Source organism: Electrophorus electricus, chromosome 10 (assembly GCF_013358815.1).
Source record: "Electrophorus electricus isolate fEleEle1 chromosome 10, fEleEle1.pri, whole genome shotgun sequence".
NCBI classification, from domain to species: Eukaryota; Metazoa; Chordata; class Actinopteri; order Gymnotiformes; family Gymnotidae; genus Electrophorus; species Electrophorus electricus.
Window position 1 is genome coordinate 14,451,946 of NC_049544.1, and position 16,233 is coordinate 14,468,178.

At 39.0% G+C, this 16,233-nt stretch overlaps 1 protein-coding gene across 1 annotated transcript; it reads left to right on the forward strand.

Moving 5' to 3' along the window:
• The first annotated feature begins 7,893 nt into the window (after positions 1-7,893).
• lrrc30a (leucine rich repeat containing 30a) lies at positions 7,894-9,091 on the forward strand. The gene is given in 3 exon segments (XM_027001691.2): positions 7,894-8,565; positions 8,568-8,627; positions 8,630-9,091. Coding segments are annotated over 3 exon segments (873 nt in total). The 5' UTR covers positions 7,894-8,153; the 3' UTR covers positions 9,031-9,091.
• Positions 9,092-16,233: the final 7,142 nt, after the last annotated feature.

Sequence of the window (16,233 nt, forward strand, 5' to 3'; positions counted from 1 at the left end):
GTGCATGGAATGTACCAAACAGTGAGGAGGACTGCGGTGCTGTAACCCATCCTCAAAATGGACTCATCCACTAACTTACGAGCTTACCTACGGTACCGTACATCAAATATACATGCATGCTATTTTTTTGCTATTAGACTTCCGTTCTACTGCAGAACTATAAGCTGTGCAAACCCATCTTCCCTTATTTTATTTCATGACCTTTTCATTATTATCCACATTTTTGGTTTGTTGTGTCTACAGAATCCTTTCACCTATGAAATGGCAATGAAAACAACGAGACTTTTATCTGTAAATCAAGCACGCCTTAGATGCGAAAAACTGCTAGGGTAATACAGCAATAGGTTTGTTGAGTAGGCTAAAGTTTTTTGCATTGTACTCCACTGGCCATTTTCTGATCATTTTCTATACATTTTCTTTCTTTTATCTAATGTTGTAAGAGAGAGAGAGAGAGAGAGAGAGAGAGAGAGAGAGAGAGAGAGAAACAGTGAAAATGAAAAACAACATAGAAAAGGATTTTTCTTAGCTTTAGCAGGAAGCTAAAGTTTGAGTTAGAATGCGCTCAAGAAAATATATTTATATGATATGACTCAAAATGTTATCCTTTTCTTAGTTACATTTTCTTGACACTAAAATATAAAAGACCGTTGTAGCTAGTGGCAAAACGTTCCTCCCGGATCAATCTTCTGCTTCCACCTAGTGGGCCACTGACGGGCCTGATTGTTAGTCTGTTTTTTTTTTTTTTTCATGGAATTTTTTCTAAATGTTTGTAAAATATTTTTGCATGAGTCTAAAAACTGACAACTCAGCCAAAATACAATACACAGACATGTGTTTTATTCTGTTTATCCTGTTTCTCCTATTATTATTTTTTAGACTGTATAATCCTATAACTATAGTTCTGTAATAACTACAGGGTTTTGATATTATAAAATGCAGATTTGGACATTTCTGGTATTTTCTTGGAAATTTCTGAAAAACTAAGGAAAATATCAAAGCATGCAAAAGCCAATAGGGACCATGAAGGCCCGTATTTCCTTTACCGTGATTCCAACAGGCCAAAGTTGTACATAGGACGTGCATCTAACATAATTTCATTGTGGAACTAGATATGCTTGGGTGTGAATATCACTCATGAAAAATGTAACATGATAGCAAAATTATGTATATTCTGTCACCTGGAAACTCAGACTAACAGTCCCACCGCTGAATTTTTTTTTTTTTGAAAACTTGGCAAAAAGAAAATTATCTCCTTGTCCACCAATGCCCTCTTGTGGGACTTTATAATATTACAGTTAGGTACGCGTCACTCCAATTTGCTGCTGAAGACTGTAAAGGTGTTCGTGTCACACTCTTTCTTTCAAGCAGTGATTTCAATGTGAGTAAAATAGCTTCTTAAATTATATATGCAAAATCAATGTTGGCAATTTAAAATTAATTTATGTAGTACTTACAGTTATTGTCACAATGCGGTATTACATATGTATAATCCCGGAGCCTAGAGTCATTTTGATGTGCAGGCAATGAGGAAAGCGAAAAAAAGCCAAGGCAATGGAATCATGGACAAAGGGACACGCAGGAAGCAGTGGTTGGTGAATAACGTGGAGGAAGCTTTTTAAAGAAGAAAACAAAATAACATGCAAGGCTGCTTCCTTGATGGAAGAGCACTTGATACAACTGTGTTTGTGCTGGGTCAAAGGCTCGTGTAAACAAGCCTGGCTGTATCCTTATATCCTCCACTTTTCTGTCTAATACACACCATCTTTCCTAATGTGCTGCAGGACAACCCATCTTCTCGTCTTTTTTAAGCTGTCCTCATTTCATTCTATGTTGAACAGTGTGTAAAAAATCCCAAAACGCTAATGGAAGAGATGGAATCGAACACCGAGCCTCCATTAGCAGCAGAAGCAGCTGAAGCCCATTTGCAGATGCTCAAGGCTGGCAGTGCTCATACTCTGCTGGGAGCAGCCATGCCCACCTGGCAGAAGAGCCGGACCATTTGGACGCCCGGGGCAGTTTCAGGCCCAGCCTCCAGCTGCTCCTCCACCGCTAACAGTGCCAGGCCTGAGAGCGGCTGTGGAATGCACCAGAAGCCAGTAAACAGGACGGAAATGTGATGATTCGTGGCCAATCAAAGCCCAGCGCAGCACATGAGAGAAATGATAAAAGTAATGAGAAACTACATGCGACATGCACACAGACACATGGGTGGGGAACAGTCTGGGGGGGTGGTAAGAGAGGATAGTTAGAGAGATGAGCACTACAGTGTGGTTGGGTGAGTGGGTTAGATAAGGGGAGGATGGGTGACAGATGTGGCTTGTGGAAAACAGCTGCATTGAGATGCACCTTGGTTATTGAATTGATAGAAAATAAACATTAGGAATTCTAAATAATTCTAATTACTATAACTAATTATGGTATTTATAATAGTTAATAGTCTGTCCTACATCTAGTCAAATGTGTTAATGTGAGAAAACTAAATACTGCTCACAGGACTGGAGCTTGACAGAGTAGTTCAGTTTTAAATATGCACTCTGTATTACTTGATAGTACTTTTATGCTACAATTTTGCTTCCTATCCATGTGGGAATTATTACATTTGCAATTAGAACATATAGGATAATTACATGATCCACTTTCTCATCCAGTACTGGAAGACAGCGTATCTGAAAAGTGAAGTTAAACTGGAAGCTATGGGAAAACTGTGATGAGCAGTCTTAAGCTCATCACAGTTTTAGTATTTCTCTTAAATACTCATATGCAACCAGTTGCAGTGCAAATGGAAACAACAATCAAAATGTCTTCAAATTCTGCTCAGGCACAAGAACATTAAAAATAAATGTAAAAAAGTGCAAATGCTTGTAAAATAATACACTCAAGCACAGTATGTACTATATCTAATTTAATCTCTTACATTCATCTATGGGTGTGTGTGTGTGTGTGTGTGTGTGTGTGTGTGTGTGTGTGTGTGTTTGTGTCTGTGCCTAAACTCATAGACATGCTTACATGCTTCTCAGTAGGTAAACAGACAATGTTGACGTGGCGGTCTAGCCGTGTAGGCGTGCAGGTAAAAAGGGTATGAAGCAGCTAGCGCATCAGCACCCTGGCAGTGCGACAGCTGCGGCAGGTCTGAGCGCCTGCTGCTACGCTCCCCTCCAGGTGCCATCTTGTTAGGCTGTGCAGCAAGCGCTTTATCACGCGTTCGGGCTCCTGTCAAACGACTGATTGCTTTTTATTCCCAGCTGCTGTTTCAGCAGCCCCAAACTTGATTTGGGTACTCTGTAACTGCGTTAGCCGTCCGCCGCGCCAATTCCTCCGCTCCCGTTCCTATTCAAGAGCCATTACAAATAGCATCTTTATCCTGTGTAATAGTCTGTGGACTGATATCTTAGCGTCTATTTATCACACTGCTCGGCTGCAGCTCTAGACGATTTTTCTGTTTACTCTGAGCGTTCCATCCTTCTCCTGCAGTTGTGGAGGTAACCCAATGAAGAAATTACAGTTCAGATATGAAATAGTCTTTGTGGAACACAGATATAATACACAATGGGCCTACCAGAGTTTTTGAGTTAATTAAACTAAGTGAAATCAGGTGTTTTTTTCTCCTGTATTCCAGAACAATTGCTAAAAATCAAAATGTTACATGTCTGTGTTTTACTTCAGCTTAAATCACGAGAAAGGTGACCAATACAAGTAGTCTATCACTAAAGCAGTGCATTAGCATGCTTTATAAATAGTACTTCCCTTTACTCACATGGGTAGCTTTGACATCAGTCAATGCCTTTGGTTCCAGCTCATCTGAAAGCTGTAAAAAATAAATTAAAAAATCCTTCCTGGATCTTAAATGTTTGGCCAACAGGATAAATTTTTCAAGTGAAGATGTGCGCAGTATGTGCCTCCACTATATCATAAAAATGGACCCCGACATATATGACAAAACCTTTTTCTGGATTTCATTTCTGCTTTTCCCACAATCATACAAGATACAAGAACTGTTGCATGCTTCTAAGCATTAGTTTGCTGTACTGCTTATCGGAACCACACACACACACACACACACACACACACACACACACACACACACACACACACACACACACACACACACACACACACACAAATACAGACTGCTAGCCTTAGGCAGGTCTGATTTCTTGACGTATAAGAAGCAGTAGGACCTATTTGTGACGGGGCCCCTTTCTCTCTGGACACCCTTCTACATGCACTGACGCTCTTCAAAGCTATCCCCACTGCTGAGGATCACCAGCTGCGGCTCCCTGAAGAGATCCAGTAACATCTCGACGAAAGTAACGGGAGCCAGCAGGCTGCTTTTCCTGATCAGCTCAGGAAGCTCAACATCTCCAAGTCTATCCTGGCCCATTTCTACTATGCCAGTATTTAGAAAGCCCGCACTACGTCCATCAGAGTCTGGTTCCACTCAGTTTTTCTTTTCAAGGCCAGGTCCCAGTGTGTTGCTCACTCTCCTGAGAGGGTCACTCGCTGCCAGCTCCACTTATACCTGTCTAGAAAAAGAGGAGTACTGGCAGAGGCCCCATCTCTTCTACTAATCACTACCAACAGAATTTAAGCCTATCAAGGAATTCAAGGTCCAAGGCCACTGCTGCCCACACAGTACACCACCTGCACAGTTTCTTCTATGGAGCTCCTAACTTCATCTTTCCCTCTTATACTTCCAGTGCTTCTGGATGCTTTATAAACTGCAGTGTATCTTAGAGTGGATTTGCGTAGCTAAACAGCTAAAATACTTTTTAATGACATGCCAACAATTGCATTATTGTAATTCCAATTTATGCATTATCCTCAGGGTAAATTCACATGTAAATTTTTTGTTTCTGCCACTGGTTAGAGGTTTCATTATAACATCTGAAAACTATACAGTTCAGTTTTCCTGCACATGCTGCTTCTACCATTATCGTAGAGTTGTATTGACTATATCTGTATATAGTTATACATCCAGCTCTGATAAATGTCATTGTGCAACAGTTCACCCAATTGCTTTTTTTAACTGTTGGGTGCGGTGTTCCAGTGCCTATACTTCATGTCTACACAAATTTGTGCATGGGGTGTTTTTCAGTTTTCACAGCACTACTGGAAATAGTCTGACTAGCAACCCACCTTTGGTATGAAGTATGGATAAATGTGTGTTAATAAATGTACTATATGTTCTATTTGTATATTGTTTGATGGCTATCCATGTGCTGTACGCATAGTGGAGGTCACACACCAAACTCCTGGTGTGTTTATCATACTTGGCAATAAAGTGTTTTGTCACAGGATGCCCCCCCCCCCCCCATGTTAATCGTTAGCATTAAGTTTCTTTATGTTCGCTATTAATGTTATGTGTGAGTGCGATCCTTGTCCTGTGTGTTTAATGTCATGAAATGTTGCACGAAGTAGAGCGAGTCTGTGCATCCTGTTCCATGCCCCGCGGCACTTGGGCCGTTACATGTTTCTGATTTTGAAATATGTTTTGTCTCACTCAAGTATCTCTTCCATGATGGAAGATTAAATGAAGCAGATTAAATCAAGGAGAAAACATCATCACCAGTTTTGATACCAGTTCAGTAGATCTTGGCTTGGCCCCAAACTGCAACCCACTAGGGTCAAAATTGGAATGTCACAGGAAGTGCGACCATTACAGAATAAAGAGTTCCAGGGTTAAATGATATGGTTAAGTTGTATCCACCAAACGTTTTTGATCCATTATGTTGTTAATAGTATATAAAATACTTTTTACAATTCCTGGTTAGATTTAATTTATAAGACATTAGATGCACAGCCAGCAATGACCCTCATATTTACTGCCAGCAAAATTGAGGTGGGGTTCGCATCAGGCAGCTTTCCAGCTGGGGGCTTCATGAGCATTAAAACCTTAGTATCAGTGGAGGCTGAACTTATTCCTGTGCAAGGTAGAGGAATGAACTAGTCAGATGTTCTGTGTTTATTTTTACCCTAGCCTGCTTCGGGGAGGAGGGGCCATGGTTAAGAACGAATGGAACCCAAAGTTGTATAGGTCAAATTGTCAAGTAACTCATATTACCAGCTCATCCCCAATCTCACCAATGGCCCTAGGCATGGTGCTTTAGCACAGGTTTCTAACTGTATGTCCTGTGTCCAGCAACAGTGTGGAAAACTGTACCTTCATTTGTATTGAATGAAAAAAGTGCACATAATATCAAAACAAAAATTATCAAAATAAGGACTGATGACTTTTAATTCATGATTAAATTATTTCAAATGACAATAGGCTAGTATTCCTTAATAATAGAAATTAAATAATAAAATGTTGTCCTTTGCTTTATCAAAGTTGTATTTGTTGCTTATAATTTACTGGTTATAAAATACTGGTTATAATTTTTAGCACATTGAAAACTGTATAGTTTATACTGTATAGTCTCTACAAAAACTTGCTTGAGACAATCAAACAGGCTTATGTCACAGTTCAGGGTTCTAAGTTCATATATCTTAGATTTACCTTGGACTTAAATCTAAGCAGACAGATATGATGGATGTGTATCCCAAACTGAGTTCTAAAATCCTACAATGTTGTACTGCATTGCTGAAACTTATTTGCATAGTTGTGGGTTATGGGGCGTGCACACAGAGATGGTCATGCTTCCACTTTTACCTCAAACTATGTTCTGAGATTCTGCACCTTAACCTTATGCTCATTATTTTATCATAAAATCATTCATTGTGTATCATCAAGCATGTTATGGTAACTATTTTAACCTACTACTTCTTCATGCTATGAAGAATGGAATTGCTACAAATAAGGTTTTAACTAAATAACGATATAATTGAATTAATAGAAAAATATCAAATGAACAACAAATTATAAAATATATTCAAGTGGCATAATGTACTATAGGACAAAATAGCTGGATCTATTGAAAACACATGACCCTTGGAAAACCATGTTCCTTAAATCTGTCGGCAACTGCCAGTTGATGTTCCACAAAAAGCCATTTATGTCATGTTCTCAATGAAACTGGATTACATATGCGAGAAGCATTAAGTGAATTAAACAAAATACAGTCTATTGACAAAATTGCCCTTTGTGACCTTTTGTGATGTATTATTGGACTTTAAATACTGTATCCAGAAAACATTTACCCTATGACAGTTTTTATTTAATAACTGTTCTAGTTAGTTTGCACATTATTATTATTATTTGAAAACATTAGTGCATTAGTCAGAAGAATTGGCCAGGAAATACCATTAAACACACATCAGTAATTTCCCATGAATATGGTGTCTTCTTTTATTAACAGCTTTCATATCAACATATTGGGTGCTTCTGATATTGTCACTTAATGAAAATAACTGAGGGTGTTATCAAATCTCAGTTCTCCCTTATAAGCATGGTATTTGTGTTCATGACTGATACTGCACCATGTTTAACAAAATTAGAGTCCTTACATTGCTCTTTCTTTGTTGGGTTCTATATATAACATTAAATTTGTTTTTTAACACATGACTATATGACTATGACTATAAAGACAACTATTGGGGGGAAACAAAACTAACTCATGATCTTGTATTATTGTATTATTTATAAATAGACCTCAAAGTAAGTAAAAGGAGAAAAATAATATGATAGGACAATATATATTACGTTTTCAGTTACCCAGAAGCTTGAAATCTATTATTTGTGCACATTTTTCTATTAAGAATATGCAATGGAAAACAAAGCTGTCATATTTCTCCTCCACAAATGGCATACAAACTGAAATCTAGGTTAGTTATCACTGCCTGGGCCTATTGAAGTGACAGGGACAGCTGAAGAGACAGGCAGTGAAATGTGGTAAGAGTTGTTCCAGCAATGTTGTTTGACACCGGGATATGCTTCAGATCCATTCTCCCTTTCCTGTCTGTCAGCAGCACTCCTCCAGCGCACCCTGGACAAACACAAACATCTTTATAGCAATGTGTGTTACATCTTAGGCAGCCAGTTCCAATCAGATATGCAAGGCGTTTCAAACCTTAGCATGTCCTCTGAGTGTCTCCAGACCTCCAGTGTGCCACTGAGAACTGGGAGTCTCTTCCCTCCAAAAGAGACTGTGATCAAGGAAGATGTTTGTTTACTTGTAGTTTAGGTGCTCATAAGAAGCAGAGGTATTGTGCTAGGTATGAGAGGAAAGCAGTCAAAGGAACTGGCAGACGAGGAAATAAAACAACAAAGAAGAAAGATCATGGCTTGTGAACAGAGACTGACAACAGCTGACAGGATTCACAAGCACACTGTCACGCACTTCGGCTACAGGGTGCTGAGTTTGACCTGCCGCGGCATGGTCGACCCTCCTGAGGAACTATTGGAGATCTCGGAACTGCAGAAGCTCAATCTGTCCCTTAACTGCTTGCCCTCACTTCCAGCATCAGTGGGCATCCTTCAGAACCTCGTGGTGCTCAACTTGTGGGGTAAATAGCTCACTACTCTGCCCCCAGAGATAGGGCAGCTGCGGAACCTGAAGGTGCTCTTTGCCTATCGCAAATGCTTAAATGAGGTCCTGGAGGAACTGGGCTACTGCAGCAAGCTCGAGGCTCGAGTTTAGCAAACAACCAGCTCACGTACCTCCCGGACAGCCTGTCAGAACTTACGCACCTTCAAAGGTCAACCTGAGCCACAAACAGATTGCACATATCCCAGTGTGCATCTACACCATGAAGAGCCTGGCCTTCTTAGACATGGCCTGCAACAGGCTAGAGAACATCACTGAGAAGATCCAGGCCCTGGCTGACCTAAAGATCCCCATCATGGAAGGGAACTATATTCACTCTCTGCCAAGGATGTTCGGCTGCCTGACCGAGCTGGAACTTCTCAATGTAGACTATAATGAAATTCAAAATATTACAGCTGAAATGCACCAATTGACCAGCCTGGGGAAACTTGCGTGCCACCCACTGGATAAAGGACTCCATATTATGTACAACCCTCTGTCAAAGCCCATTAAAGAAGTGTTGGATGGAGGCCTTCAAGGTCTTTATAACTACCTCAAGGCCAACTAAAATGTGTTGCCATAAGATGGAGAGAGCATACAGCTATAAGAGACTGCAATTACTAGGCTACTTTTGTGGTAGCATTGCTGAATGCTAGCTAAAAACACTCAGGCCACTTAAAAGTGAAGTTATACGAACTAACATAGTTTCACATTGCCTTTTTTTAAAAGGACTAAACTTAGAAGAGATGAATGAATAAAAATAGGGGACTGTTAATTGGCAGAAACAAAAGAATTTAAACAATAAATGTGAAGCTCCCAGTGAAGAGGAAGGGCATTTGAAATCCAGTGAAAAGGGGAGTAATATGTGTGTCTGTAGGCTTGGTTATTAAGCTGTTAAAAGTTCTCTGTGAGTACCCAAAGGTTGCTGATATTGAGGTCTTTTCATTCAGCACAGCAGTGCGGGGACTTGAGGGCATGTTTATGACTCCCGGGAGCATGTTAAACAAAGGGCACCGGCTTGTGTAGTTGGGCAAAACAAACACTGGATTCCTTCTGCTTTTGTTTTATTTGGAGTTTGTTTGGAACTGTCTGTGAGCTTGCTAGCTCGGTCAAGTTGACCTGTGTTTTTTTGGAAACACCCAGTGGGAGAAGAGATACAATTATATGCACCCTCTGCCATTTTCTACAAGAGCTGAACATGTATTAAAGAGCTAAGCAGAGACATTTCCATTACCTCAAGTGAAAGGTCAGTTATTACCTCAAATGATCCCACTGAAAAGTACAAGCCCTCTTAGTTGAAAGGCAGCAAATGTTTTGTCCAAATTTAGACTGTACTATTCCAGAAAGAGGAACAAAAAGCAAAAGAGACCTTTAACAATTGTTATAAAATGCTCTACATTAGAAATCGAAATATAACTTTTAACAGAGCTACAGCAGATGCATTTGAGGAAGTACATATACATATATATAGATATACACATTGTATGCTATGTGTTGATAAAACATCCTTTGAAATGATAATCCTACAGTGCAAAAAGAAGTGTTAAATAATTCATTCTTAATTATTATGTACATCTATTAAACAAAACTTAAACAAAGCAGCACATACTTTTAAAAAATTAATTGGTTAACAACCTCTGAATGTCATTAAAGAATTTGGATCAGGTTATTGTTTGCTTTCTGTTGAATAAAAACAGTAACATGTCTAAGCTACAGTGTTGTATTTCAATTATGTCCTCATTGTATTTTTTCTTGGCAATGTTAACTAGCCAAAAACATCATCCTATACAACAGTTTTGATAAGAAACCTGAATATTTCACAGATGGAGTTTGAGACAACAGCCTATACATACGCAATTTTTTAAACACCTTTTTTAACCTTAAAGCAAATAATCAGAGCAACCTAAAGTACTGTTTTGTTTTTTGGGGTTTTCTTTTTGCCAAAATGCACCATGCGTATTTAAACTGGATTAGTTATGTTTTAAGCTTTATTTTCCTTAACATATTTTACTTTTTAGAATTAAGGCCTATTTTTAGCAGTACTGTTGTTTGATGGATGTTTATTACATTCATGACATTTCTCTTTATGCACATAGTCCCATTTTCTGTTTTTGATGCTTAGATGAAGTGCCATCTGGAAAGAAATGGAATCTGTTTTTGCACAATGCTTTACTGTTAAAAACGTGTTTAAGCAATGGAGAAAAAAATGTTACCACTATATTAACTGTCAATACTATAGTGTATTTTGTCAACAAAGAACAGACAATGTAAAGTGTATTCTGTCTGACTTGTCTTTTTTTTTTTTTTTTTTACATTGATTAGTTTCCCATGCTGTAGGTTTAATTTCACATCAATCCCATAGCGTCTACCTATCCATTTCAGTTCCCTCTGTGTCCAGATGGCTATTCTGTAGAGGCCCATCAGGTGCTTGTGTCTTGTTATGTTCTGCTTAGACAAGGCAAAGTCAGCTCATGGACCACAGCTCACTGATTCAAATAGCTTAGCACTGAGCGGGTAGACCCACTAGTTAACTTTGCTCTGGGCTACTCTTCTTTTCTTCTTTTCTTTTCTTTTTCCACCTGATTAAATGAGCAAAAGCAGTTTAAGGGCTTCTCGTTTTGTTTGTTATTTTCCTCAGTACTTTTAAGGGCTTCTCTGTACTTTGGAGAAGTTGCAGTTGTGTTGGTCTAATTCTAACTGAACCATTTTAAACCATGAACATAATGTGATTAACTCTGACACACTGAGAAAGAGTGACCTCTGGTGCTCAGTACTACATCAGGGCATTTCCATCAAATCAATTCATGGAATATCTGGAAATAAGTAACAGGAACCTAACTTGTTTTTGGCATGATATATACTACATTATATTTAGTATAATCGATATGCTGTAATACAATATCTTGCTTATACTTTGGCTGAATATCATGGTCTCTTTACACTCTGGCTCAACATAATCACTGACTTCATGGAACACCACGTGTCTGTGCAGAGAGAACAGGTAATCAATATCCCGAAAGAAACTAAAATGAATGTGGAATGCTACCAAGACAGCACATGAGATGTTTTGGTATAAATAGCAAATAATAAACAAAAGAATTTAATAACAAACCAAAAAGTAATAAAAAAATAAAAGTAACAAACAAAAGCTTTCTCATGCTCTCTCTTGCTCTCTCAACCATTTCACTGCGAGTTATACTGTGCATGACTATGTATGTGACAAATAAACCAAACTTGAAACTCTCTTTTGCACTTTCATGCTTTCTCTCTTGTTCTGTGTTAGAAGAATGATGAAAACAAAACATGAAACCTTGGTAAAATGTGCTGCACCTGGACCAATTTGCTATAGGTTAACCATGTTTTTGATTGGCATTTTTACAAAAATAGGACATTTTGAAAAAGTAAGAAGTAGGACACTTAAAAAAGTATGAAAATACACACACAGAGACACACACACACACACACACACACACAAACTGAGCAGGTGTTTGAACAACCATATAATCTAAGCTAAACATCAGAGTAATAAACTAATAATAGCAATGGTATCATGTTAGCCTCAAGCGATTTCAACCCCCTACCCTACATTCAGGAATACTGACCATCCACATCCACAGTACAGTTGCAGCAAATTGCTCATCCAACAATAGTTTCCTCTCCCCGTGTTAAGATTCATCATGGATCTGTGCATTGGCTGAATGAAAATCTCATGTGCCACCGAGACCCCAGTACTTCAGTTGCCCCATGCATTGACAGAAACCGGGTGTGAATGGAAACTTCAAGCCTGAACAGAGCCCCATGCTCCCCCAAAGCACCTCACCACCTACTTCAGTGCTGCCTGGGGAGGGCACTACCATTCCTTCATAGGACAAACAGCTCAAGGTTGCAGGGATGGCTGTGGGTAACTGTGTTCTCCTGTGCCATTTTATGTTGACTTTTACTCTAAGGCCTAGTTTGAGACATGAAGGGGGTACAGCTATGAAAATGACACTTTTGCAATACAGCAAAAATACTGAACTTGTGCATTACCTCTAAAGAGAAAGAGAAACCTTTTACCAGTGGAGTGTGATTGAATACATGGTTACATGGCACTTTTATTCAAAGCAACTTACAATTAGGACCGAGTACAACTTGAGCAATTGAGGGTTAAGGGCCTTGCTCATGGGCCCAACAGTGGCAACATGGCAGTGGTGGGGCTTGAACCAGCAACCTTCTGATAACAAAGCAAGTACCTTAACCATTGAGCTACCACAAAAAATGGTCTGTTATACAGGAAATGACCATAAATGAACTGATCCCAAGCCTGTGCCATTGAGCAACTCCCAAACACGTTTACCATTGCTACTCTGCACCAGTGAACTCACCTTTTCTGACAGTCTCAGAATACTGTTTCTTCTTAAGAATGCACTTATCTCAACATGCTCAGAAAGAACAGGGCGTTATTCTTCTCTCTCTTTCTCTCTCGCTCTCTTGGTTTCTGTCTCACTCATACACAAACACAAACACAGACATTTTCTGTGGATGCTGATTAAACCACTTCATCTGTCAATTTCATTCTTCCATTCAGAACAGGCTTGGTCCCCTTATCTTCTGTTCTTCCCTGTATGTGTCCTTCTCAGAATCATCTGGAACATTCTGCATTTTCTCTCTTACTACAGTGGCACATCAGAACTCAGTATTACTCTGAGGAGTTTTAGACAGAGGCACTCCTTTACTCTTTTTAGAGACAGAAATTGAATGTTGACTTATTTCAAGAAATAGTATATTTTGCATCACTGAAAACCCTGGCTCTCTCATATGTAGAGATGCATGATTTTTCATTACAAGTCAATGTCACAATGGCTGGAACTATTAATCTCTAAGAACCTGGAATCTGTCTCTCCTATATCCAAGATCAAATATTGTATGACAATGTGAAGGTAATTTTTTTAGTATCATTAGCAAAGTTAGGAGACAGGTATGACAGACCTTAGAGCAGTAAGCAACTCACAAGTTCACTGCCTCTGCAAAGCTAAATTGACTGAGTTGGGTACCTTCAGTCCCAGGACATGCAGCAAAGCAAAATGTTCATTTCGCACAGAGGAAAGAACATCAATTGATAATCCCCATTAGACTCCCATGTTCTATCTGTCTGACTGACTGTAGCACTGAAAGAAATCTCACTATTGTTAGGCTTGAATATCATGTGAATTTCATTTAGTTTTAGTTTAAAAAGCTCTTAACCTCTCTTCTGTCCTTACCTCTATGAATCTCCATGATATAATTAGACACTATATAAACTTACAAAATGCCAATAGAGCTGCTACAGTAGGTGAATGCATAAATCTTACATAAAGACAGAGGGGACAGATATTCAGTCTGTAGTTGGTAGTTTTGAGACTAGCACAAATTTTGGTTTTCATAAAGTTTGCTGCTTCAGCTTTTATGATGGCAATTTACATTAACTCTAGATTGTGAAGAGTGATCAGATGAACTGCAATTAATTGCAAAGTCATTCTTTGCCATGAAAATTAACTTAATCACAAAAATTACTACATTCCAGCCACTGCATTTCAGTCCTGCCACAAAATGGCCTGCTAACATCATTTCAGTGATTCTCTCGTTAGCTCAGGAGAAAGTGTTAATGAGGACAAGGCAGCTGATCCACCATTTATCGAATCAACCAATTATCGAATTATCAAGAACTTCAAGGAGAGAGGTTCAGTTGCAGTGTAGAAGGCTTCAGGGTGCCCAGGAAAGTCAAGAAAGTGCCAGGACCGTCTCCTAAAGAGGATGCAGCTAAGGGATCGGGTCACCACTAGGGCAGAGCATCTGCCTGCACAGTGAGGCGAAGACTTTTGGAGGATGGCTTGGTATCAAGAAGGGCAGCAAAGAAGCCACTTCTCTCCAAGAAAAACATCAAGGACAGACTGACATTCTGCAGGAAGTATAGGAATTGGATCGCAGAGGAGTGGGGTAAAGTTATTTTCTCCGATGAAGCCCCCTTCAGACTTAACATCTGGACAAATTAGTCCTGTGTCATGCCAACAGTGAGGCATCATGAGACCATTCATGTGTGGGGTTGCTTCTCATCTAAGGGAGTGGGTTTGCTCAAAATTTTGCCTAAGAACACTGCAATGAATAAGGAATGGTATCAAAACATCCTCCAAGGGCAACTTTTTCCAACGATCTTGGAGCAGTTTGGTGATGAATAATGCTTTTTTCCAGCATGTCACAAGGCAAACGTGGTGACCAATTGGCTTGGTGAACAAAACATTGGAATTGTGGGTCCATGGACAGGAAACTCCCCAGATTTCAATCCCATTGGGAACTTGTGGTCAATTCTCAAAAACAGGGTGAACAAACAAAAACACAGAAACTGTGATCAACTCCAAGCACTGATTAAGCAAGAATGAATTGCCATCAGTCAAGATTTTGCCCAAAAGCTGATATCCAGCATGCCAAGGCAAACTGCAGAAGTCTTAAAAAAGAAGGGTCAACACTGTAAATATTAAGGCTTTGCTTAAACTGGATGTATTTGTCAATAAAAAGTAAAAAAAAAAAAAAAATCTTATGAAATGCTTATAATTGTACTTCACTATACGTTATAAATATCTGACAAAAGGACCTAAAAAACTGAGACAGTAAACTTTGTGAAAACCAAAATTTGTGTCAGAAATTTGTGTCTCAAAACCTTTGGCCATGACTGTACCTTGACGCTAATATGAGCTGTGTCCTCTAGTGGTTGGAGAATCTGCAAGACACATGAGTTATGGTCAAAGGGCCAGGGCTGCATTTACAATTGTTTTAAGTCTTACGGAAGTATGTGATAAGCACACTTTAATCTTTTTTTATGATGCATGAATTCTTTGCTGTAGAATTCCAAGTCTCTCTTTGTGTTTTAATCTCTAAAGCAAATGGTCTGTGGAAATCATATATTTAAAATAAATACATAAAACACTGACAACCTTTCATGGAATGGTCTTCTCACAATTGTTTGGACCAAAAATACATTTGTTTTCAGGGAAAAAAAAGACTTATTTCACTAATAAAACCCTACACATAAAATGTATATTATGCGGGGGTGTGTGTGTGTGTGTGTGTTCTGCTTTCTTACCATGGCTCACAGTGTAAAAGCAACACATGTAAGTGCAAATAAGGTTAATTTCATGCTGGGACCATTTTTCATACTTCTCAGTACTACTTACAACTTACTGAACAATAGACAATACAAACTGACCATGTCTGAATATCTTTTTTTTTTTTTACAACAACAACAAAAAAGCTGAAATTCAGAGACTGTAGATTTCTGGTTTTCTCAAGCATAGCATTCTAGATTGATGATTAGAATGTGCTCCAGCATTCTTTAACCTTTGGGCTGGATTGTTTCATCCTAGAATAATAATCCATCTTTGGGGATGATCATGTCTGTACGTAAATAAGGGATAAGGGATAGAGTGGGGTTTTGGTAACTCAGATATATAACTGATACCTTCAAAATGAGTAAACCCTGGTTTGACAGTTAATATTTCCATTAATATCATACTCATAAGACCCCAAAGTGTAGGCTGAAATAGTTGTGATGTTCTTATTTGCCATAGCCCACATGTTTTATCATTTCTATCCAAATGGAAGGTGATGAATGGGAGAGTGGGCTAATGCATGGTCAAGGAAAGATCTGGATTCACTGGAGTGCCAGAGTACCAGCATACTGCAATGTAGACATAGTAACCTTTCCAGCTGTCGATACATAACATGTCTGGACAAAGCTTTACCACTGAGAGACATTGAT